This window comes from Rhincodon typus, chromosome 13 (genome assembly GCF_021869965.1).
Source record: "Rhincodon typus isolate 14 chromosome 13, sRhiTyp1.1, whole genome shotgun sequence".
NCBI classification, from domain to species: Eukaryota; Metazoa; Chordata; class Chondrichthyes; order Orectolobiformes; family Rhincodontidae; genus Rhincodon; species Rhincodon typus.
The window spans coordinates 5,033,877-5,056,983 of record NC_063344.1 but is presented as its reverse complement, the minus strand read 5'-3'; the positions used below and the strand labels follow the sequence as shown (position 1 = coordinate 5,056,983).

At 41.8% G+C, this 23,107-nt stretch overlaps 1 protein-coding gene across 1 annotated transcript in view; it reads right to left on the bottom strand.

Moving 5' to 3' along the window:
- xrn1 (5'-3' exoribonuclease 1) overlaps positions 1 to 23,107 on the bottom strand; it is a 54,152-nt gene that overhangs the window by 3,753 nt on the left and 27,292 nt on the right. The window contains exons 13-22 of the mRNA XM_048604485.1: positions 22,743 to 22,899; positions 19,921 to 20,040; positions 19,022 to 19,191; positions 18,774 to 18,894; positions 16,419 to 16,508; positions 15,912 to 16,015; positions 7,604 to 7,735; positions 6,321 to 6,483; positions 3,940 to 4,053; positions 192 to 290 (exon numbers count right to left, since the gene is read on the bottom strand). Coding sequence (XP_048460442.1) covers positions 192 to 290; positions 3,940 to 4,053; positions 6,321 to 6,483; positions 7,604 to 7,735; positions 15,912 to 16,015; positions 16,419 to 16,508; positions 18,774 to 18,894; positions 19,022 to 19,191; positions 19,921 to 20,040; positions 22,743 to 22,899 — 1,270 coding nt within the window. The remainder of the gene's footprint in view (positions 1 to 191; positions 291 to 3,939; positions 4,054 to 6,320; positions 6,484 to 7,603; positions 7,736 to 15,911; positions 16,016 to 16,418; positions 16,509 to 18,773; positions 18,895 to 19,021; positions 19,192 to 19,920; positions 20,041 to 22,742; positions 22,900 to 23,107) is intronic.

The following is a 23,107-nucleotide window of genomic DNA, read 5'->3' as shown; positions in this document are numbered from 1 at the left end:
CGAGCAAGACCTCAGATGAAATCCAAAAGCCATTAAATCCCATTGTGGGAAAGAATTTTCCGCATTTTAACTGTCACATCTATGAGGTTACCATAGCTGAGCAGAAATTTTGAGTCGAACAACTTTGCAAAAAGACATTATATTGATAGTGGACTATACTGACAGTCTGCAAATTAACATCTTGTACTTACGTGCTGGTTTTGTATGATACCATCTAGCTGTGGCTCCAAAGGAACAGTGAAAACCACACGGATTCGGCCATCTTTCACAACATCAGAAGAGTCTTGAACCTATCAAGATATTCAAGCTATATCTTCACGTGCAATTTTAGATTCAGAATATATCACAAGCATGTTCTTACCGTGATGTGTCTCATTTTACAGGCTTACAATCCACGTAAAAAAAATGGTTATAATTGGTAATTGTCATAGACGGAAGATAAAAAGGTTGCATTTAAAACTAATACAATGTGCATCAAATTAATTACTTCCTGAGATGCCGTCACTGCTCTAGAGTGAAACAGTAGTCAATTCAATCACAGCAAGATCCTACAAATAGCAACATGAGAAATGATGAGTAAAATCTGTTCAGGTAGTGTTGGGCAAAAGATTTGAAAGATATCACTCTACAATAATACAGCAGCACTGTTTCACCTTTGATTATGTATCCAAGTCTTGGAATGGAGGTTATACCTCAATCATTTCACTCAGGTGAAAATCTTACTACCTGACCAAACTAGCATAGAACTGAAAATAAATTCACTCATGTTCAAAGCAGAATGTCAGGTGGCTTTGTTGAAAGCATTTTTGTTTTGGAGTAAAAACATTGCAAGCACATCATAGCATACCAATGTATTTTAGTGAACACTGTGCTGTCAGTGACACCAACCTACTAATGAGACATGAAACTCAATCACAAATTCCTGCCCAAATGAATGAAGACCGCTTAGCACACTCTACACTCAGTGGACTGGGTTTTGTTGTGTACGGTATTGCTGTCACATGAGCCTATCCAAGTCAATGTCATGACACTTCAAAAGTAATTCATTCTAAGTGAGATGTTTATGTAATAATGTCCCAAACATTCAGAAGTTGTTCCCATCTGCTTGTTCATGTACAAACTCAATTTTGTCAATCCATGTAACGCTAATACAGAGTACAAACTATTCATGCATAATTGTTACTAAATAGACTGGCATATTACGATTGGAGTCCATTGCTGAAATACAGTCCCACTGGTAAGGATTCTATATCAATACCTTGCTGACATGATAACAATTCACACAAGTTCTTCAGTGAACACTGCCAGGCTCTATTTACAAGGAGACACCATGCTGGTCAATATCCTTTTCCCCAGCATCATTCCACAGAGTTTCAACACAGTTATCAGGAACCAGAGATGAATGCCCCCTCATCCCAGCCCCCACTCCTATATTCCAAAAATGAAAACCAAAAGAAGTGTAAATCAGAAACAAAAACAGAAATTGCTGCAAAAGCTCACCAGATCTGGCAGCATTCGTGGAGAGAAATCAGAGGTCGTCTGAGGAAGGATCACTCAACCCAAAACATTAACGCTGATTTCTCTCCACCGGTGCTACCAGACCTGCGGAGCTTTCCAAAAATTTTTGTTTTTGATTCCAAAAGCGGATTTACCTTCTGCTGCACATATGCAAGTGCTCCACTCAAGATCAAAAGGGTGGCAATTGAAAGTACGGCCTCTCAGGGTTTTGAGACTCAGTTATTCAGACTTGGGGGTCTGTTTAGCTCAGTCGGCTGAATGGATACACAGAGTGATGCCAACAGCATGGGTTCACTTCCTGCACCAGCTCACAAACTGAAGTTTCAATGAAGGACTCTGCTTCTCAACCTCTCCCTTTGCCTGAGATGTGGTGACCCTCAGGTTAAACTGCCACCAGCTGTCTCTCTCAAATGAGACTTTTATTCACCCTGTATACCCACTGAAGCACTGAAAGAAGAAAGTAATGATTTTTTTGAAATTAAAAACTAGCAAGCTTAATCATGGAACTTTCAAACAACTAGTAAATTTCTCAAGTATTCAAGGTTTTTGAGAAGATTTGTAGCTCGGGTTGTTGACTTACTCGCTGAGCTGGTAAGTTTGTTTGCAGATGTTTCGTCACCATACTAGGTAACATCATCAGAGCACCTCCGGTGAAACGTCAGTGTTCTGTCCTGCTTGCTATTTGTGTGTCTCGGTTTGCTGGGGTGGGTGGCATCACTTCCAGATTTACTTCTTAGGTGGTTGGTGTATGGGGTCCAGCTCTATGTGTTTGTTAATAGAGTTCCGGTTTGAGTGTCAGGCCTGCAGAAATTCTTGTGCATGTCTTTGCTTGGTTTGTCCTAGGATGGCTCATGGCCCTCAGACCCATAGTCTCACTTCCAGCTACACCAACATACAGACTAGTGAAAGAACTACAAAGGAGACTGAAACACTTAGTAGATGGCTCAAACCACTCGATCCACTCTGCCCAAGAATTCCTCAACATCATCAAGGACACCAGGATAGATGAGGACAACAGCGTGGTCTCTTTACACATGACTGCACTACTTACCTCCATAAACATCCCCCCTAGCTAAGGAAACACTATCCTGACTACTAGACAGACCAGGGATACAGACACCCGACAACACTAACACCATCAGTAAAAACACCTTCGAACTACTGGATCTGTGCCTCACAACCCACTTCACCTTCAACAGCAAGGTATATGGACATATCAACGGAACACCCATGCATCACCGATATCAGGATTAGTAGCAGAAGCCATAATGCAGCCCTTCCCCCCATCCAACCAAAACTATGGATCTGCTATGTGGATGATACCTTTGCCATTATCAAACACTCTAAACTGGAGGAAACCCATCTACTCATGAACAACATCTTCACCAGCATAAAATTCACCAGGGAAAAGAAGAATAACAACAGACTTCCCTCCCTGGACATAATGGGTTGAATGTTAGGCCAATGGTGAGCTCCAGGCCAGCGCACACAGAAAGGCTACCTGTACAGATCAGGTACTCAACTACAATAGCAATCATCCCAATACCCACAAACAGAGCTGCATCAAAGCTCTGTTCAAGTGAGCCGCAACACACTGCAGCATCTTGGAGCTGCGCAAACCCAAGGAAGGACACCTATACAGCGTCTTTAGAAACAACAGTTACCTGAAAAGCGTAGTCCACCGATACCTACACAACAGACCACAACAGGAAGGCACAACACGCCCAGAGACATTAGTCACCCTTCCATACATTAAGAACATATCAGAAATGACCACCAGATTACTCCACCCTCTAGGAATCATGGTAGCCCACAAACCGACAGCTACGCTACGACAGCTACTGAAAAGAATAAAGGATCCGACAACCACAACTAACAGAATCAACATTATTTACAAGATACCATGCAAAGATGGCCCAATACAATACATAGGGCAAACCGAAAGGAAACTAGCCATCAGGATTCATGAACACCAACTAGCTACCAAGAGACATGACCAACTATCACTCATTTCAATACACATGGACAAAGAGGGACACCAATTCGACTGGGACAACGTAGCCATCCTAGGACAAGCCAACCAAAGACATGTACGAGAATTCCTGGAGGCCCGGCACTCAAACTGGAAACCAATTAACAAACATGTAGAGCCGGACCCCATATACCAACCACTAAGAAGCAAATCCAGAAGTGATGCCACCCACCCCAAGAAGCAGAGACACATAAATAGCAAGCAGCAGAACACCAATGCTTCACCGGAGGCGCACTGATGATGTTACTTAGTATGATGACAAAACATCGGCAAACAAACTTACCAGCTTTACGATCAACTCAACAACCACTTCTCAAAGTATGTACATCTTCATTATAACTACAAATACTCCACAGAATTTTAGAATTCCTGTTTCAAAATGAACTGACCTCGCCCATGCAGCCATAGTAGGGTGTTCCCATCATGAAGACCTTAATTCTGGGTGGAAACAATTCATCCAATGAACTGAAGTGAGAGAAACTGGAATCAAATGATTTAAGGTTCTGAAAAAAAGATGTTAATTTAGAGATTATTAAATCACTTTCAAACAATTCATAATTTTCACAATCAGAATTACAATCCATCAATTAAACATAAGGAGCAGGCCATACGACCCCTCAAACCTAATCCACTATTCAGTATGATCATGGCCTCCTACTCTATCACCATATCCCTTCATTCCGTTAATGCTCAATGATCTATCAATGTCTGTCTTGAAAATGCTCTGCAACTGAACATTCACAGATCTTTGCACTAGAGAATCCAAAGATTCAACCCTCTGAATAAAGAGGTGAATGCACATCTCAGTCTGAAATGGTCAACTTTCCTACCCTGTGATTATGATTCCAGGTTCTGGAAATGAGTTATCTCTAATAATTCTACATGTTAAATTTTGGCCCAATCTTTACAATCCAATGAACCATTGTTGCACTAATCCAAAAAGAACATTCCACAGGTAAGAGGCCAGAACTATATACAATAGTCCATGTAGTCTTGCCAAAGCCTCAGTTAATTGCAGTAAGCCTTTCTAACTTTTAATCTCCAAATTCCTTGCAATAAAAATATCATTTGTCTTTCTGTGTTAGAGAGCACATCCAAATCACTTTGAATACAAACATTCACCAGTTTTCCATTCTTTAAGAAATATTCCATTTTTCCAATTTCACTCTGTCGACCCCAACTGTCACATTCTTTCCCAGTCATCTGAATCATCTCTTTCTCCTTGTAGCTTCTTTATATGCTCCTTACAACTTACGCTCCCACCTAGCTTTGGGTCTTGACTATATTATAATATCTCCCTTCATTTAAGTAATTTATATGTAAGTTATTTTATCTACAACAACTAATTCCAATTTATTGATTCAGCTTTTTGTATTCTCTGCATTTACCATCATATGACCATCTCCTAAAACTCTCAGACGTAGGTCATCAGAAACTGAAATGTGTCAGATTTTAGTCCTAAAAACTTCACTAAAATGAATTACTGTAAAGTTTCTCTTTCAGTAGATCTATGGTTCCTCAATTTCTGCGTTTTGTGTGTCTTTTCCTGTGACACAGAACAAAGTATCTGCTGAACATAGAAAATTAGAAACTAGGAGGAGCAGGCCATTCAGTCCTTTCACCATACTCCAAAATTCAATATGATCATGGTTGAGTCTGTATCTCAATGCCACATACCCACTTTCTCTCCAAAGCTAAATACCTTTAATATTTAAAACCTATCTCTTTTCTTGAATAAACTTAATGACCCAGCCTCCATAGCTCGTTCTGGTAGTAAATTCCACAGATTGACCATTCTCTGAGGGAAGAAATTTTTCCTCATCTCAGTTCTAAATGGCCTCCTCTGTATTCTAAAACCATGACCCCTGGTTCTCGACTGTCCAAGCAGGGGAAACATCCTCCATGCATCTAGTCTATGTCCAGTCCTATGAGAATTTATATACCTCAATCAGATATCCTCTCATCCTTCTAGTGAATACAGTCCCAGTTGAACTAGTCCTTCCTCAAAGGGCAATTCTACAACCCCAGCATCAGCCTTGTGAACTTCCATTGCATTCCCTCTCTTGCAAGTACATCCATTCTTAAGTAGGGAGACCAATACTGCATACAGTAATCCAGGTACAATCTCACTAAAGCTCTGTTTAACTACAGCAGAACATCCTACTTCCGAACACTCATCCTCTTACAAGGAAGGCCAATATACCATTTGCCACCCTAACTGTTAACCCAGATTCCTCTGTCTATTCATATTTCCCAAGATGTCACCATTTAAATGCCTGTTTTTCACACTGAAACTTATCATTTCACATTTAACCGCGTTATACTGCATCTGCTATGTGTTAGGCCACAAATTCTGCAATTTTCTTATTCCCCAATATAATTTCTCTACCTCGGCCTCTCGGACAGTCAAGTTGTCTTTTGCTATCCTTTCTGCTTGCATACTTGCAGACGGTCTTGAAATCTGCTTTAATATTTTTCAATAGTTTAGATTCAACTTCTAATTTCTCCTTCCTGGTCAATTTAGTTACCCTTTGATTTAAAAAAAACTCCCCTACCTTCAAGTTTACAACTTGTTTGCTAACTTTGGAAGCCGCTTCTTTTAATCTAACACAATTTTTAACTTCTCCAGGAAGCCATGTTGTACACAGTAAGATAAATTATACTTAAAGAACCAATAACACCACAGCAGGGCGTTAAAACACCACACTGACAAACAAAGCAAAATATTATTTGATTAGCAGCACTGAGCTCTTTATTTTTGAATCCGTACCCTCACAATGGTCTGGTGAGCAAATGGTAGTACTTGCTTTGACCATTCCTTCTCTAAGGTAACGTCACCATTATGGCCAAATACGTATCGACGCCCAGTGAGAAGCTGTGCATACACAAGCACCGACGTTTCATTGATGAGGATTCCTTTCCTTTTATGGTAACTGAAAAGTTTTTTTTTGAAAAGACATGGATTTAAAAATCTTCAAAAAAATAGTAAATAAATTTAGCTGGTTTGGATAGAGGCCTTAAGAGAAAGAAATTTAATTAATCAATCATTCCCACACAGCAGTGTTGCTGCGATACTAAAACAATGTACACAAATCACCATGGCACATATTTACGTAGCAAGTTTTATAATCAGTGTATTAGTTTATTTGGCTATTCAAAAGATAATAGATTTAATCATTTTAAATGAGAGCACATTCCAAGTGAACTTTTAAACATAATCTGCATGTCTGCTTTTACTGTTTATCCCCTTATTGGAAGCATCAAAGTGGAAGTACTCTACATGCCTTCTCAATAGCTTGTTTTATCTCACATTACATACTGTGCATCATTTTACTCAAAAAGATGTTTTCTACAGCTATGTTAAAAGAGATATGCAGTGCCACCAGTACTCCAATTTTGATCTGAGGAAGGGTCACTAGACCCAAATCATTAACTCTGATCTTCTCTTCACAGACACTGCCAGTCCTGCTGAGCTTTTCGAGCAACTACTGTTTTTGTGTCTTCAATAAACTAAGTTAATGTGCATTTTGTAAACAACTGTAATGTCGCTCAGCTCCTGCTGGTGGAGACAAAGGGTTAGAATTCTGCATCCTCTACACATGGAATTTACACAAAATTTCACAGTGCAGAAACAGGCCATTTGGCCCAACAGGTCTATGCTCCTGCCTAAGCTTCCTCCCACTTGACCTCATTTCAACCTATCAATACTTAACCATTTTACTAACTTTCGGTTGAGAAAGTGCTTCCGAGTCCAATTTATCATTATACCTGCCCATGCTGCATTCTGCCATCCCAACCAAACACTGCACTGAATGACAGTGATTTCCCCCATTGCACAAACAGTGCTTCTGATGACAGTGATCCCCCATGAATAAGGAGAGAATAAAGTGAAAGTAAGGGTAATGTGAAAAAGGGGACATTCTACTTATTTGGTTCTTACTGGTAAGCTTTATCTTTTTCTGAGCTACATTGCTTCTCTTTGTAAACTTTACGGTTATAATGCATGTCTTTAAATAATAAGAAATATAATCTGACGTGCATATATTTACTTACAACTCAGTTATGTTATGTACTTCTTTGTGCCACATGTTTTGTTCAGTGTCTCCAAAGTAAACTACTTTAGTAGGTGGCGGAGTTTTCTCAGTGTATACTTTCTGAACACCTGCAGGTTCTTCTAAATAATATCTATAAAATCAGTCAGATAAACAGGGTTAGCTCAGTTGGCTGGATAGCTGGCTTGCAATGCAAAGTCATGTCAAAAAGCATGGGGTCAATTCCCACACCAGTTGAGGCTACCATGAAGGACTCTACTATTCAACCTCTCCCCTCACCCAAGGCATGGTGATCCCCAGGTTAAACCACCACCAGGCATCTCTCTCTCTCCTTCTAACAAGACAGCAGCCCTATGGTCAGCTAGGGCTATGGCAACTTTACTCTTAGCTCCAATTCTTGAGAGTTCGTCCAAAGAAACATTTTCTGGGAAACACATTATCATGTGCTAAAACAACAATATTGACATTCCAAAAAGTCTGATTGTGCTGCAGTCACACAGATGTGGACCAATTGTAAAGACACAGCAGTTTCTTCTGGTCAATGGAGACAATAAGGACTGCAGATGCTGGAAGCCAGAGTCTATAGGTATGAGACTGGAAAAGCACAGCAGGTCAGACAACATCAGAGGAGCAGGAAAGTAAATGTTTCAGGTTGAAACACTTTGTCAGGACTTGGGAGGAGGAGGGGAACCCAGAAATAATTAGAGGGACAGGGTAGGGCTGGGGCAAGGGTAGGAGAGATGCTGATAGGTAGATGCATATAGGGGGTTATTGTGATTGGTCAGTGGGAAGGATGTAGCGGATAGATGAGTAGGAGGATGGACAGGTTAGGTCAGGTGGAGGGCTGGACATGAGATAAGGCTTGGGGTGGAGGGATTTTGAAGCTGGTGAAGTCAACATTGAGGCCATTGGGCTGTAAGCTAGCTTCAGGGCAGAGGAAACAACCGGGGTGAGTGCAGTGGGAGAGAGACTCACTGAGCTCTCTTCGGAGGGAGGAGGAAAACTTCTTTAAGGTGGGCATCCTTAGAAGAGATTTTACAGTGTTGGTTTTCAATGACTTGGAGACAATGAGGACTGCAGATGCTGGAAGCCAGAGTCTATAAGTGTGAGGTTCCCAGCCTCACACCAACAGACTCTATCTTCTGGTCAATGTTTGTTTTGCCAATACTTAAAGCCAAAAAATAGCTCACTGAACCACAGATGAACATAACAAATTTTAAAAGGAGAGTTTTTGTTCATTTTGTTGTTGAAATGCTCTTCCAAGCTTTTGTGAAGTTAGGAACCAGTGGTTGGTTATTCCACCATGATGCAATGAACTATTTGGAGTTTTCGAATTTTAATATTACAATTAAAACCAAACTACAAAAATTGTCTTAAACAACCTAGGAGATCATAAGACCATAAACTACAGGAGCAGCATTAGACTATTCGGCCCATCAAGTCTGATCCACGATATGCTCATGGCTGTCTCTTAGCCCCATTCACCTGCCTTCTCCCTGGAAGCCTTGATCCCCTTACCAATCAAGAACCTATCTATCTCTGTCTTAAACACACTCCATGTCTCGGCCTCCATCGCCGTCTGCAGCAAAGAGCTCCCCAAATTCACTACCCTCTGGCACACGAAATTCCTCCTTATTTAATTTCTAAAGGGTCATCCTTTCGCTTGGGTCCCAGTCTCTCCTATTAGAGGAAATATCTTCTCCATGTCCACTCTATCCACACCTCTCAGTATTCTGTAAGCTTCAATTAGATCCCCCCCTTCATCTTTCTAAACCCCATCATGTATAGACCCAAGTCCTCAACTGCTCCTCATGTGACAAGCCCTTCATTCCTTGGGATCATTGTAGTAAACCTCATCTGGACTCTCCAATGCCAACCTATCCTTTCTTAGATACGGGGCCCAAAACTACTCACAATATTCCAAGTGCAGTCTGATCACCGCCTTATACAGCCCTCGATGTGCAGGTGCCAGTGTTGGACTGGGGTGGAAAAAGTCAGAACACCTCAGCGGTCAAGGACATTTGGTCTCGGATCTTTGGGTAAATGTCCTCCAAGGCGGACTTCGGGATACACAACAACGCAGAGTCACCGAGCAGAGGCTGATAGCCAAGTTCGGTCCCCACGAGGACGGCCTCAACCAGGGTCTTGGGTTCACGTTGCACTACAGGTGACCCCACCACACTTATACCCCTGTCACCCTCACGCACATGCACACACACTCAACCGCACGCTCTCCCTCGCGCGCATACTCTTTCTCCCCCCTTTCTCACTCTCTCACACACACGCACGCACACTGTCTCTACCCCCTCTCTCTCACTCACATTCACACACACACTCTCTCTACCCCTTCTCTCTCTCTCACACACACACATACACACTCTCTCTAGCCCATCTCTCTCACACACTCTGTACCCCCCCCTCACCCCCACACACACCCCACTCTCTCTCTCACACTCTCACACACACTCTCTCTGTCACACACACACACTCTCCCTCACCTCCTCTCTCACACACACACTCTCTCACCCCCTCACACCTACCTCACTCCTACCAAAGTGCCTAAATTCACATTTTCCCACATTGTATTCATCTGCCACATCTTTGTCCACTCTCCTTGCCTGTCCAAGTCCTTCTGCAGCCTACCTGCTTCAACACAACCTGCCCCTTCAGCTATCTATGTGTCAATTGAAAATGTAGCAACAACATTCTCAGTTTCTTTGTCCAGATTTTTAATGTATAACATGTACAGTTGTGGTTCCAAAACTGACCCCTGTGGGACTTCACTAGTCATTGGCTGCCATCCTGAAAAAAAGCCCTTTATGCCTATTCTCTGCCTTCTGCCACTTAGCCAATCTTCTTTCCGTGCCAGTACCTTGGCCCCTAACACCATGGGCCCTTATCTTAGCAAAAAAACATCTAAAGAACTGCAGATGCTGGAAAAACTCAGCAGGTCTAGCAGCATGTGGGGAGAATGTAAGGTTGTTTTGAGTCCAGTGACCCTTCTCTAGAACCGATGGTAGCTAGGTTGATATCTCTGTTCCGATGTTGCCAACTTCAACAAGGGGTCTCCAAAATGTCCACCTTCTTCCTCAACTGAGGATTCCTTACCACCGCGATTGACTGGGCCCTCAGCTGGGTCTGAACAGTCTCCCGCACTTTACCCCCTCTCTCCCCTCCCACAACGATAGGCTCACCCCCTTGTCCTCACCCACCATCCCAACAGCATCCACATCCAAAGGATCATTAAGTGCCATTTCTGCCACTTCCAGCTGGATGCCACCAGCAGACACGTTCCCCTCACTTCCTCATCAGCCTCCCGCAAGGACCATTCCTTCTAGGACAACATAGTCCACTCCTCCTCTTCCAACACCTCCCCATGTCACAGCAGAATGTGTAACACCTGTCTGTTACTGCCTCCCTCCTCAATACTCAAGATCCCAGACACACCTTCCAGGTGAAGCAGTGCTTTACCTGTACTTCACTCAATCTAGTCTACTATATTCACTGCCATAATGTGGTTTCCTCTACATTACGGAGATGAAGCACAGACTGGGCAATCGCTTTGCAGAACACCTATGTTCTGTCTGTAAAAACGACCCTGAGCTTTTGTTGCCTGCCATTTCGACACACCACCATGTTCCTGGCCAACATCTCTCTCTTTGGCTTGCTACAGTGCTCGAGAGAAATTCAGCGCAAGCTGCAAAAACAGAACCTTACTTTCCACTTGGGAACTCTGCAACCTTCTGGACTCAATATCAAATTCAATAATTTTGGGGCCGGAGCACCTTGTCCCATCTCCTTACCCCAACCCTCACATACCAGGCCTTGTCATCACATGCACTGCTATCACAAATAGCCCATTGTTAGCCACTAATGGTCCCCATGAGCAGCTATCCATTCTCTCAAGTTGACCATTACCCATTCCTTTGTCTGTCTAACAGCTGTTCTCTCTCTCTCTCTCTCCCTGGGCTCCATCTCCACCAATCGTTTAATCTTTCCTCCTCCCCACCATCCCTTCTCTGGCATATAAACCAACATTTTTCCAGCTGCAATCAGTTCTGAAGAAGGATCACTGGACACATTACGCTAATTCTGTTTTCTCTCCACAGATGTTGCGAGAACTTTCAATGATTTCTGATTTTTGTCTCTTTTCTTAGCAACCTCCTGTGCAGCACCAACCTCCTGTGCGGCACCTTGTCAAAGGCCTTCTGGAAACCCAAAAAGATCACATCCACTGGCTCTCCTTTATCTAACTTATTTGTTACCTCCTCAAAGAATTCCAACAGATTTGTCAGGCATGACCTTTTCTTGACGAAGCCATGCCAATTCTGTCCCTTTTTAGCATGCAGTTCCAAGCACTCCACAATCTCATCCTTAACAACGAACTCTAAAATCTTATCAGTGACTGAGGGCAGGCTAACTGGCCTATAATTTCTTGTTTTCTGTCTCCCTCGCCTCTTTAACAGTGATGTTATATTAGACATTTTCTAGTCCTCTGAGATCCTCCCTAGTCCAGGGATTCCTGAAAGATCACTACAATCTCCTCAGCTATCTCCTTCAGAATTGAGTTGTAGTCCATCTGGTCTGGGTAATTCAACCACCTTCAAACCTTTTAACTTCCCAAACACCTTTTTAGCAATGGGCACTACACTCACTTCTGCTCCCTGACTCCTTTGAAGTTCTAGTTTGCTGCTGGTGTCTTCCACTGTGAAAACCGAGCAAAGTCCCTATTTGGTTCCTCCGCCAATTTTTTGTTCCCCATTACTACCTCTCCAGTCTCATACCTATCTAAAAAATACTCTTGCAATTTTCTTTTATATTACTAGCTAGCTTACCCTCATATTTCATCATCTCCCACTTACTGAATGTTTTTGGTTACCGTCTGCTGGTTTTTAAAAGCTTCCCAATCCTCTGGCTTCCCACTAATCTTCACCACACTGTGTTTTTTCTTTTGCTTTTGTGCTGTCCCGGGCTTCCCTTGTCAGTCGTGGTTGCCTCATCCTCCCCTTAGTGTGTTTCTTCTTCCTTGGGATGAATTTCTGCTGTCCCTCCCAAATTACTCCAGAAATTCCTGTCATTGCTGCTTCACTGTCTATCCTGCTAGGTTCCCCTCCCAATCAACTCAGACCAGCAACTCCCTCATGTCTTTGTAGTTACCTACACTCAATTCTTTTGTAAACTGTGTGCATTTAAGTACAGCACCCTCAGCCCTGCATTGACTGCCCACCCTTCTCATTCTTATCTCCATCTGTTGTGCTGGAAGTAATAATCCTGACCCCTTTCCATTATCTTTGTTTGGTTACTTGTTCCAGAAAACTTCAGCAGCCTCTGCTGAGCCCTCGTCCCCTTAACATTTCCCATAATTTTCCACGTAACTGAACCCACAGCCCTCCCTATTTAGTTTAAAGCCCTATCCACAGCGCTAGTTATGTGATTCACCAATACTCTGGTCCCATAATGATTCTGGTGGAACCTGACCCATTGGAACAGCTTTCTCCTTCCCTAGTACTGAATTTGAACCAGTTTCTCCCACACCAATCTTTGAGCCAGACATTTACCTCTTCAATCTTGTTGACCCTGTGTTAATTTGCTCATGGCTCAGGTAGTAATCCACTAATATCTTTTTGGTTCTGCTTTATAATTTAGCCCCCTAGCTGCTCATATTCCCTCAGCAGATCCTCTTTTGCCCCATATCATTGGTACCTATATGGACCACGGCAAGTGGATCTTTCCCCTCCCACTCCACATTCCTCTGTAGCCCAGTTGAGATATCCTGAACCCAGGCACCAGGCAGGCAACATAGTCTTCAGGACTCTTGGTCCTAGCCACAGAGAATGCATCCATTCCCCCAACTACACTATCCCCAATTACAACAACATTTCTTTTTTCTCTCCCCTCTTGAATGACTCTGTACCAAGGGGTTATGGTCAGTTTGCTCATCCTCCCTACAGCCCCCATTCTTATCCATACAGGGAGCAAGAATCTCAAACCTGTTAGATAAGCTCAAGGGCTGCGGTTCCTTCAGCACTACCTCCTCGATCCCTCTACCTGCCTTTACACTGGTAGTCACACCCCTCTGTCCATGACCACTGACCAAATTTGAGGTAGTTAATCTAAAGGGTGTGACTACCTCTTGAAACACAGTGTCCAGCTAAACCTGCCTGATGTGTCAGTGTTCGTAGCTCAGACTCCAGCTCATTGAGTCAGAATTCCTCAAGCAACCAACACTTGCTACAGATGTGGTCACTATGAACCATAAAGGGGTCCAAGCCCCAGCACCAACATCTTGCAGTTACAACACATCACCTGGCCCAGCACCTCGACTTAGTTCTTAATTTGAATTTTAAATATTTTGTACTGGTCTTTTAGTTTCTAGCCTGTAAAACCTTACCCAAATTATCTCCAATCTGGAAGTAACTGCTCATAGATAGTCAAATTAGTGCTATCGCCAACCAATGAACTTACAGTTTACCTGTGATGTTACTTTGTTGTGCTGGGCCCCTGATCCTGGGCTTCAATTTATCCTGTTCAAAAAAAACTATCAGCCAAAAAAAAAAAGCACCTCTTCCTCTCTGTAGCAAATTCCCATGTCGCCAGCAAATTCCCCGAACTATATACTCAGTCAGGCTGTCTCTCGCTTGGGATGCGATCTCTTCTTCCTGACTATGTAGAGCTTACTTCACCTTTGGGCTGTTGCAATCTCCGGCCTCTCCGATGTGGGCTTGGCTCCCTTTCACAAGGTGATTTTCTCAGGTCAGGGCAAATCTTCTTCTAAGTCTTCTTCAGTTGCCACATGGTCTACTGCCACAAGTCTATCCGTGAGTCTTCCCTGCCAGTCTTCACTGCACCCGATGGTAGGCTTTTCAAACGTCCAGCATTTAAAAGTGAATTTTCAATGCACACACACGCTGGCTTTTGTTTGGTTTGGTTTTTCGCATTACCAAGGATCCAGAAATTCGACTGAGAACCTGATTCACAAATGGCCTTGTTGCAAAATGTGCAAATGCACAAAACTGGCATGTAGTCTCCAGTGGACGACAAGTCTGAGAAAACTGGGATGATGAAAGATCATTGACCTGACATGTTAACTTTGTTCCTCTCCACAGATCACCTGGTGGTTTCCTCCAGCTCTGTTTGTTCTGATTACAATACAGGGCTGTTGCTTTTAACAATTCTTCAGCTTCCTTGATGTTGACTCCCATGCTCAGAGCTGACGTCTGTAACCAACTGAGCCAAATTCCACCTCACAACAGACTCAGTCCTGAGTGACAAGTCGACCAGCACAAATGCAGTTGATACTGTGATCAGCAAAGCTTTGAAACTGGATTTGAGTTTGTTTACAAATTTTGGTTTTTATTTGAGTTTGTTTAATCTATTTGTTAGGGTTTGTCAGGGACAAACGGCACCAGCAATTTTGACTTTTATGGCAAAACACAATTAACCTTTCAGATTATGACCTTTTAAAGGAACAACCCAAAATGTTAACTATTTCTCCCTCCAAAGATGGTGTATAATCTGGCGAATACCTCCAATTTTAAATTTCAGATTTCTAGCAGCTGCACATTTTGCTTTCTGATCAAAATAAAGGAAGTGGTTTTAACAAAATTGGAGTAAACCAATGGATTAAGATTAGCTTTGTTCTGCTTTCATGACACTTTTGAGTCATAAAGTTGCATAAAGAACTGAAACTGACAAATGGCAAGCAGCTCACATTAACTCCAGGATGGTCAAATGTTCTATTCTAAGGAACAGTGGATATCATAGCCTACCCATTCTCTCCTACTCTTAGCTCGGATTATGACTTATTCAGCCTCTTGTCTGTCCTGGTTTATTATCAATGGTCTGCTTGTCTGCTAACTCCTTTCATATCTCTCTCTCTCTCTGGGTTTGGTCTCCACCTATCCACTCATTTTCACTCCCCTCCCCACAGCATAAATACTACCTTTTCCTAGCTACTATCAGTTTTGATGAAGAGTCACTGGGTTCAAAACATTAACACTGTTTTCTCTCCATTGATGCTGCCAGACATCCTGAGTTTCTTCAGCAATTTGTCACTCAGCAACCAATACACATTTTTAGATGGTGCTAAATTCAAAACTGCAAAAGAAGCCTAAAATATTAAATGCAGTATCTTGCGCTATTGTGTAACTACTGCTCAAATTCTGCATTCTGTTCTATTACCCTTATGTACCAATGTAAGGTATGATTTGTCTGGTTAGCACACAATACATTACTTTTCACTGTGTCTCAGTACATGTGACCATAATAAATCAAATCAAATCAAATCAAATCTTGTTAGGAATACTTACTTCATTTCTTGATCCGACACAGCAACAACTCGAGCTTCCTCAAGATAAGGCCAATTCAAATAAACAGACCTTCCAAGCTCCTGATTAGCAACATCATCCACATTCTGAAAGTGAAGGGGTAATTTATAAATTAGCCTTAAATATAATGGTTTTGAAAGCTGTTTTACCCCCTTTCAATAATCTCGTATAATTCACCAGTGAAAGGAATAACAAATCTTATTTCTAGCATGCTGCAGAAATCCAAAAGAAATTCCTGAAATTTGACACTAATAACACAGACACGCTTTAGAATTCATATGTCTAATCTTGCAAAGGTCTACTTTAGGGAAAGTAGGGGTTAATTAATTTGCATGTAAAATTAAATAATGAACAACATTATTTAAGTAGCAGCAACTTGTTCTGAAAAGCTCAAGAAGTTTGGAAGTCAAATGAAATGTTGTTTTCAGTTTTAGTTATAAATCTAGTTATATTCCATTCTTGTTGAACTCTCTATGATCTAGTACGTACTTCCTCTTCCTTGGGCAATAACTCCAAAAGCATATTTTCTCCACGGCTTGGTTGTTGAAAGATTTGAACTCCACTCTTCGCTAAGTAGAACTGCAAAGATAACAAAGGTTCATTTTCCTTCTTACAGACTTGCTCAAAAATAAATACAAGGTGCAAAAAGAAAAGCTCGCTTATGGAGACAAAGAGTCAGACAGCGTGGAAATAGACCCTTCTGTCCAACCAGTTCATGCTGACCATGTTCCCAACTAAACTAGTCCCACCTGCCTGTGCATAGCCCATTTTCCTTGTGTTGGTAGTATTTGATGCTATACAGCTTCTCCTAGTCAGGTAACTGCAGTCTTTTTGACATCCAGCACCTGCTGTAATCCGTAATAAACCAGCAGAATGGGGAATTAGGGTTGAGTAATCAAACTCCGGGGTGACCAGAGATTTTCTTTCAGAAGAGCTGCACTCTTGACTGGTGGAAATTGGAAGTGAAATTAATAAATCGTTCCAGTTTGGAATGAGGAAGGGAAGCAGCACAGATGATGTCATCAAATAGGATTGGAACAAGGGATGTTCCATGTATGCCACAAAGAGAAAGGCTTAACTGGGGACCATGCAGGAACCCAGAGCTGGGGATGCCACCAGCCAGATCTACCCTCCCCTCCTTTGTCAGCATTCCACAGGGACTATTCCCTCTGGAACATGCTGGTCCACTCCTACTCCATTCCCAGAACGTCCCCACACTGCCACAGCACCTTCCTGTGCAATCACAAGAAGTATAACACCTGCCTGTTTACTTCCTCCCTCCTCATCATCCAAGGCCCTAAATATACCTTCCAGGTGAAGCAGCAAGTTACCTATACTTTATTCAATCTTGTTTATTATATTCACTGGTCACAGATTGGTCTGCATTACATTGTGGAGGTGAAACACAGACTGGGGTCCACTTTGCACAACACCTATATTGCATGTGTGAAAATGACTACAGCTTCTAGTTGCCTGCCACTTCAACAGACCACCACGTTCTCTGGCCAACACTTCTGTTTCAGGTTTGCTGCAGTGTTCCAGCAAGCTTAAGAGCAAGGGGCCTTAGGGACCCCGAAGCCTCTGGGACTCCACATTGAATTCAATGATTTTGAAGCCTAACTCTATCTTTCCATTATTTTTACCCACAACCCACACCCAGTCCTGTTATGACATGGGTTGCTTTTAGAAAAGCAAACCCATTTTCACCCACTCTCAGGCCTATTATGACATTACATAGTTTGCTTTCAGCACAGACTACCCATTCTCTGTTATGTCAGCTCACATTATTACTTATTCAGCTTCTTGTTTATCCTGGGAAGCCATCCATAATCCCCTTGTTTTCCTTAACCTTTCATTTCTCTCTCTCTCAGTTCCATCTCCACCTATTCACTCACCTCTCCTATTTGACCCTTCAGCATAAATACTAGTTTTCCTGGTGGCTATCAGTTTTGATGAAGAATTACCGGACTCGAAATATTAACTCTGCTTTCTTCCCACAGATGCTGCCAGACCAGTTGAGTTTCTCAGTCATCCGTTTTTGCTTCAGATTTTCTTTGTTTTATTTTAATAAATGTGCTGGATTTAGCTTTACAAGGTGCAAGATACTTGTATGCTGTGGTATTAAGTATTTCGGCTTTAAGCTAGTTAAGCATCACCACTGTCCTAGCACATGCTTTGGGACTTCTAAGTGAGCATAATAACAGACGTACAAGTGTAGTGAGATACACCCATAACAGACAATGTACTTTTGTAGAATCCTTAGTATTTTATTAATTTCTCTTAACAAGAGTGATGGGTTTCTATCAACTTAGTCTTACAGTTCACCTGCCCACCCACAACAAAACATTTGGTAATCAAGTTAATCACTGCACAGCAATCTAAATTCAAGGCAGTCCAGATCAGACTCGTGATTGATTTTGACTGACAAAACTAGTAACCACATAAAACAGTGACCCTCACACAGCTATGGAAAAAGGAGCCCGTTGTATAGATACAAATTTTCAAGACCAACCTAAACCAGTTTAAGAAAAATATACATGCATTCCTCTTGGATTGCTCACCCCACAGTTAAAGGTGCAAAGGTCCACTAAGTCTGAAAGCAGAGTGGCTATAAGAGCTTTAATCAGTTAGTCGCCAAGGAAGCAACCTGCAGTCATCCACAACATAGTGACTTTCCTTTAAATTATGAATTTCTGTTGCACTCTCACCATGTCTACAATCTGTTCCATGTATACAGTTTTGTCGATATGTCAAAACTGGCAAACTGACAAATACAAGTATAGCAAGGATATCAATAAAAATAAATGCAACAAATAGAAATTTTACATTCGAGGGGAAGCTTACCTTGTGCTTAATATGTCTCAGAGTTGGAAACCCACGGAAGTACAAAGACCCCTTCTCAGTGACATGCCTTTTAGCGTACCTGAGATCTACTTTCCATGCATCCATGGGAATCTCTTCATGTCTGAAAGAAATATCAAACAAACTAAATTAAAATGTGCTGTTAATGATGTAAAATAGCAATGATTTAATCCACAGAACAATCCTTCAGGAAACAATGTAAAATTTGATACTGTGTCTAAAGTAACTACCTTGCATGACATTGCTCCACATCTGGAAATTTTTCTGGCCATGGTGATGGATATTTGAAGGCAATTTCTTTGTCCCACCAAAACTTGACACAATTACTGTGTCTATTGCGCTGTACTTCCTCCTCTGAAAGATCACTATTACATGGTTCCATCGCTGCCAGTAATCGTTTCTGAAAAGGTTAGACAGCACTTAGACTCCTTATGCATTTATAAATTAATAAAATGCTATGAAGAGGTAAAATGATTGTAGACAGAAACAGAGTACTTAAAATTTATTAATGGGATGTGGGTGCTTTTCAAGGCCAGCAATTACTCCGTTCTCGAATTACCCTCCCAGAAGCGTATCTTGAGTGCAGCTCAGTAGGTTTGCTGGGCTAATTCAGAGGTGGCTTAGATTCATATATAAGCAGAGACAGGCTGAATATGAGACATTTTCTTCGTCAAATAAAATTAGTGAACCATATGATTTATTTTGTTTACAACAGTGTGATAATTTGTCTTTTTCTAAAAAATTCACCCATGGGACATGGCTGGCCAGTATTTATTGCCGGCCAATATTTATTGCCAGTCCCCATTTACCCTCGAGAAGATAGTGGTGAGCTGCCTTCTTGAACCGCTGCAGTCCAAATGCTGCAGGTTGACCCACAATGCCAATAGGGTCGGAATTCCAGAATTTTGACCCAGTGACGGTGAAGGAATGGTGATATTTTTCCAAGGCAGGATGGTGAGTGACTTGGAGGGGAAAATCGCAGGTGGTGTTCCCATGTATTTGCTGCGCTTGTCTTTCTAGATAGCAGTGATCATGTGTTTGGAAGTTACTGTCTAAGGATCTTTGATGAATTTCTGGCATATAGTACACAATGCTGCGATACAACCTGATAATGCATACAGATACTCACCTCATCAATAAATGGAATCAGAACAACAGCTTCCCACTCCTGTTGCTTGCCATTAAGGTCCGTTTTGAAATCTGGAGGATAGTACTCGATGATTGGTGAAGCTTCATCAGTCATTAAAAACTGAGAATATAAACATATAAATTACATAGCTATTTTATATGTTCAATTTATGATGTTTAGCTTCTACCTTGATATTCATTTCTCCTATTGTCTCGTCATCAAATTATTTTTAACTGCAGTTCCTGGCAAGAAGCCAGAACGAGATTTTCATTCATTTCTTACAAATGTTATACAGAGACAGGGAAAAAGTGGGAAAATGGGAGAGGAAAGACAGTGCAAAATCTGGGATGGAGTGAAAAGGGAAGGTGGTCCAGAGAGTAGTGAAAGTTGAGGAAGAAGAGGATGGGGGGACAAGACAGCAATCAAGCAAACAAGACTGCGAGAGAGTGAGCTAGTGAGAGCTCGTCAGCGAGAGTGTGAGTGAGCGCGAGAGACAGTGAGAGTGAGAGACAGCGAGAACGGGAGAGCAAGAGCGCAAGAGAGAGCAAGAACAAGCTCACGAGCACGAGCCAAGGGTGGAGCGAGGGAGTGCAGCCAATATTGAGGGCGGCCGAGAGTGAGAATCCGAATGACGGAGTAAGAGCGAGGGGAGGGTGGCCGAGACTGAGAGCAGTCGAGAGCTTAAAAAGAGCACAAATCTGTGGAATTCACTATTCTAGAGTCTGGTAGATATCATAATACTGAATAAACCGAAGGAGACACGGACAGATTTTTAATTAGTAATGGGTTAAAGGGTTACAGGGAGCGGGCAAGCAAATGGAGTTGAGGCTGGGATGAGGACAGCCACGATCATATTAGGTGGTGGGTGGGCTCGAGGGGCTGGAATGCTTACTCCTGTTCCGTGTTCTTATGTTCTTATGAGAAAGAGTGGATGAGTATGAAAGAGAGAGACAGAGAAAACAATAGACAGTACAGGGGAATACACAGTCGCATCAAAGAACCAAACACCAAATAAACTGCTTGAAGCCTGATGGCATTATGTCCATGAGATAAAGAATTATCAGCAACAGTCTGAGGATCACATCTATATGGTCATGATTTTTTTGCCAGAAGTCTTCATTTGACTGAGCAAGCTGCTCTTCAAACAAACACAGAAAATGCTGGAGGATCCCTGGTCTGGCAGTAACTGTGAAGAGAGAAACAAAGTTAACATTTCAAGTACAATATGACTCTTCACAATCATATTAGTCTCGAAACATTAACTCTGTTTCTCTCTCCAAAGATGTTGCCAGAGCAGAGCTTCTCAAGGATTTTCTGTGTTTGTTTCAGATTTCCAGCATGCACAGTATTTTGCATTTATAGGTTGTTTCCTCAACCCACAGCTCTTTGGTTACATACCCGCGTGGGATGCAGAATTTTATTCTTTTTCTGTCCCTTCTCTGTCTTTTTTTTTTAAGGCAAAGAGACTCAAAACATGCTGTTTGATGGAAAAGTTGCCATTATTCTGTGTGATTGGTAGCCCAGATTTAATGTCCCAATGCAGTGTGCTTCAAGAAGAGCTTTGCAGTGTGCCTGAAACTTCATCTTTGAACTCCCTACAAACACTGGGCATTTGAGAGTTGAAAGAATGAGGCCTGATGGAGAGACTTCAACCATCTGGATTCAGTGTCCATCAAAACTGACTTTTGCAGGAGGTTAAACTGAATGCTTGTGATCTGGTTTGAAGATCTTGTTCATAGTACTCCCACTGTTTCCAAGGGATGAAGTAGCAGCATTTTGGTGGAATTTCTCTAGTGCTCTAATGGGTCACTGATACACAATCCAAGTTTCACTCTGGCACAGACAAATGATGATGGCATCTATTCTGTAAACTCGGTCTTTTGTTAACAAACACTTACTGGTGTAGTCTAGAGAAGGCTGAACTGGTGCAACTGATCTAGTGATTTAGATTTAGATTTTACCATGTGTACTCAAGTACAGGAACTCAGGAGTACAGTGAAACAAGTGCACAAAGTCACCATTCTCCAGCACCATCTTAGTATACAAGGGACAGGATTAAAAACAGAATCAGAAACAAAAGGAACAGCCAAAAGAAAAGGAAAATGCCCAGATCACTCCCCCACCTTTTCTCACTGCCAGAAAAACAAAGCGACAAAGTGCATTCGTCAGTCTGCAAACACTCAGGTGCCCCGAGTCTCTGCACACCGGTGCAGCTGGAACACCACTATCTCCACTGTCAATGATGTCCTTTTGAGGTAACCGAAAAGGTATAGCAAGTGATCAACATATTCCAGAATCTCCTCTTCAACAGGTAAGGGATACGGAATATTTGGTTGACTGGGCATAATTGTTGAATTTTGTTTTGACAATATTTGAGGATAGGTCAAACTTCTTGTGTACAGAATTGAAGAGATCAAGAATGGCTTGAAAACCAGTACAGAGTGAGCAACAGCACTGTCATTATTAACAAAGATGTAGAGGTGCCGGTGTTGTACTGGGGTGGACAAGGTCAGAAATATAAGGACTGAGGCTCCGAAAGCTTGAGTTTTCAAATAAACCTGTTGGAATATAACCTGGTGTCATGTGATCTCTGACATTATTAATAAATCGTAAACCATAGATATTTATTCAGTCTAGTTTAGTTTTGGCATGGAGACAAGTGAAGTTAAGGGGCTTTCCATATAGACTGAACCTAATACTTTCATCAAGGGCAGTTCATTTTTGATTAGACAAGCAGTGACAGTCAATAGTGCAAATAGTGCACTGTGCAAAATATTGAAGACAACTGCCATAATGTGAAAACCTACTAAGAGTCCTCTTACCTGGTAGCATTTAGGTAGAAGATCTTTGCTGGCTGCTGGCAGAACAGCTAGAAGCTGCTCAAATGGCTTGAATGGTTTCCCTATATCAAACTTTATCTTCAACTTGCTGATATAACGGATGTCAGATAGGTAAGGTGCATAATGAAAAGGATAGTACCTGAATAGTGAAACAATGATCTGATTAAATACATTGTGCAATAGCACAGTCACTAACCTATTATCTTTAGGAATTAATTTATATTTTGAAGAGAACTCAAATTAGCGGGTAAATCTCTAATGGTATATATCAATAATGAAATAAATTTCAACTAAAGCTGTCCAAGCTTTTCAATCAAAATTGATATGTTGGGGCTTCTGTTGAAAAC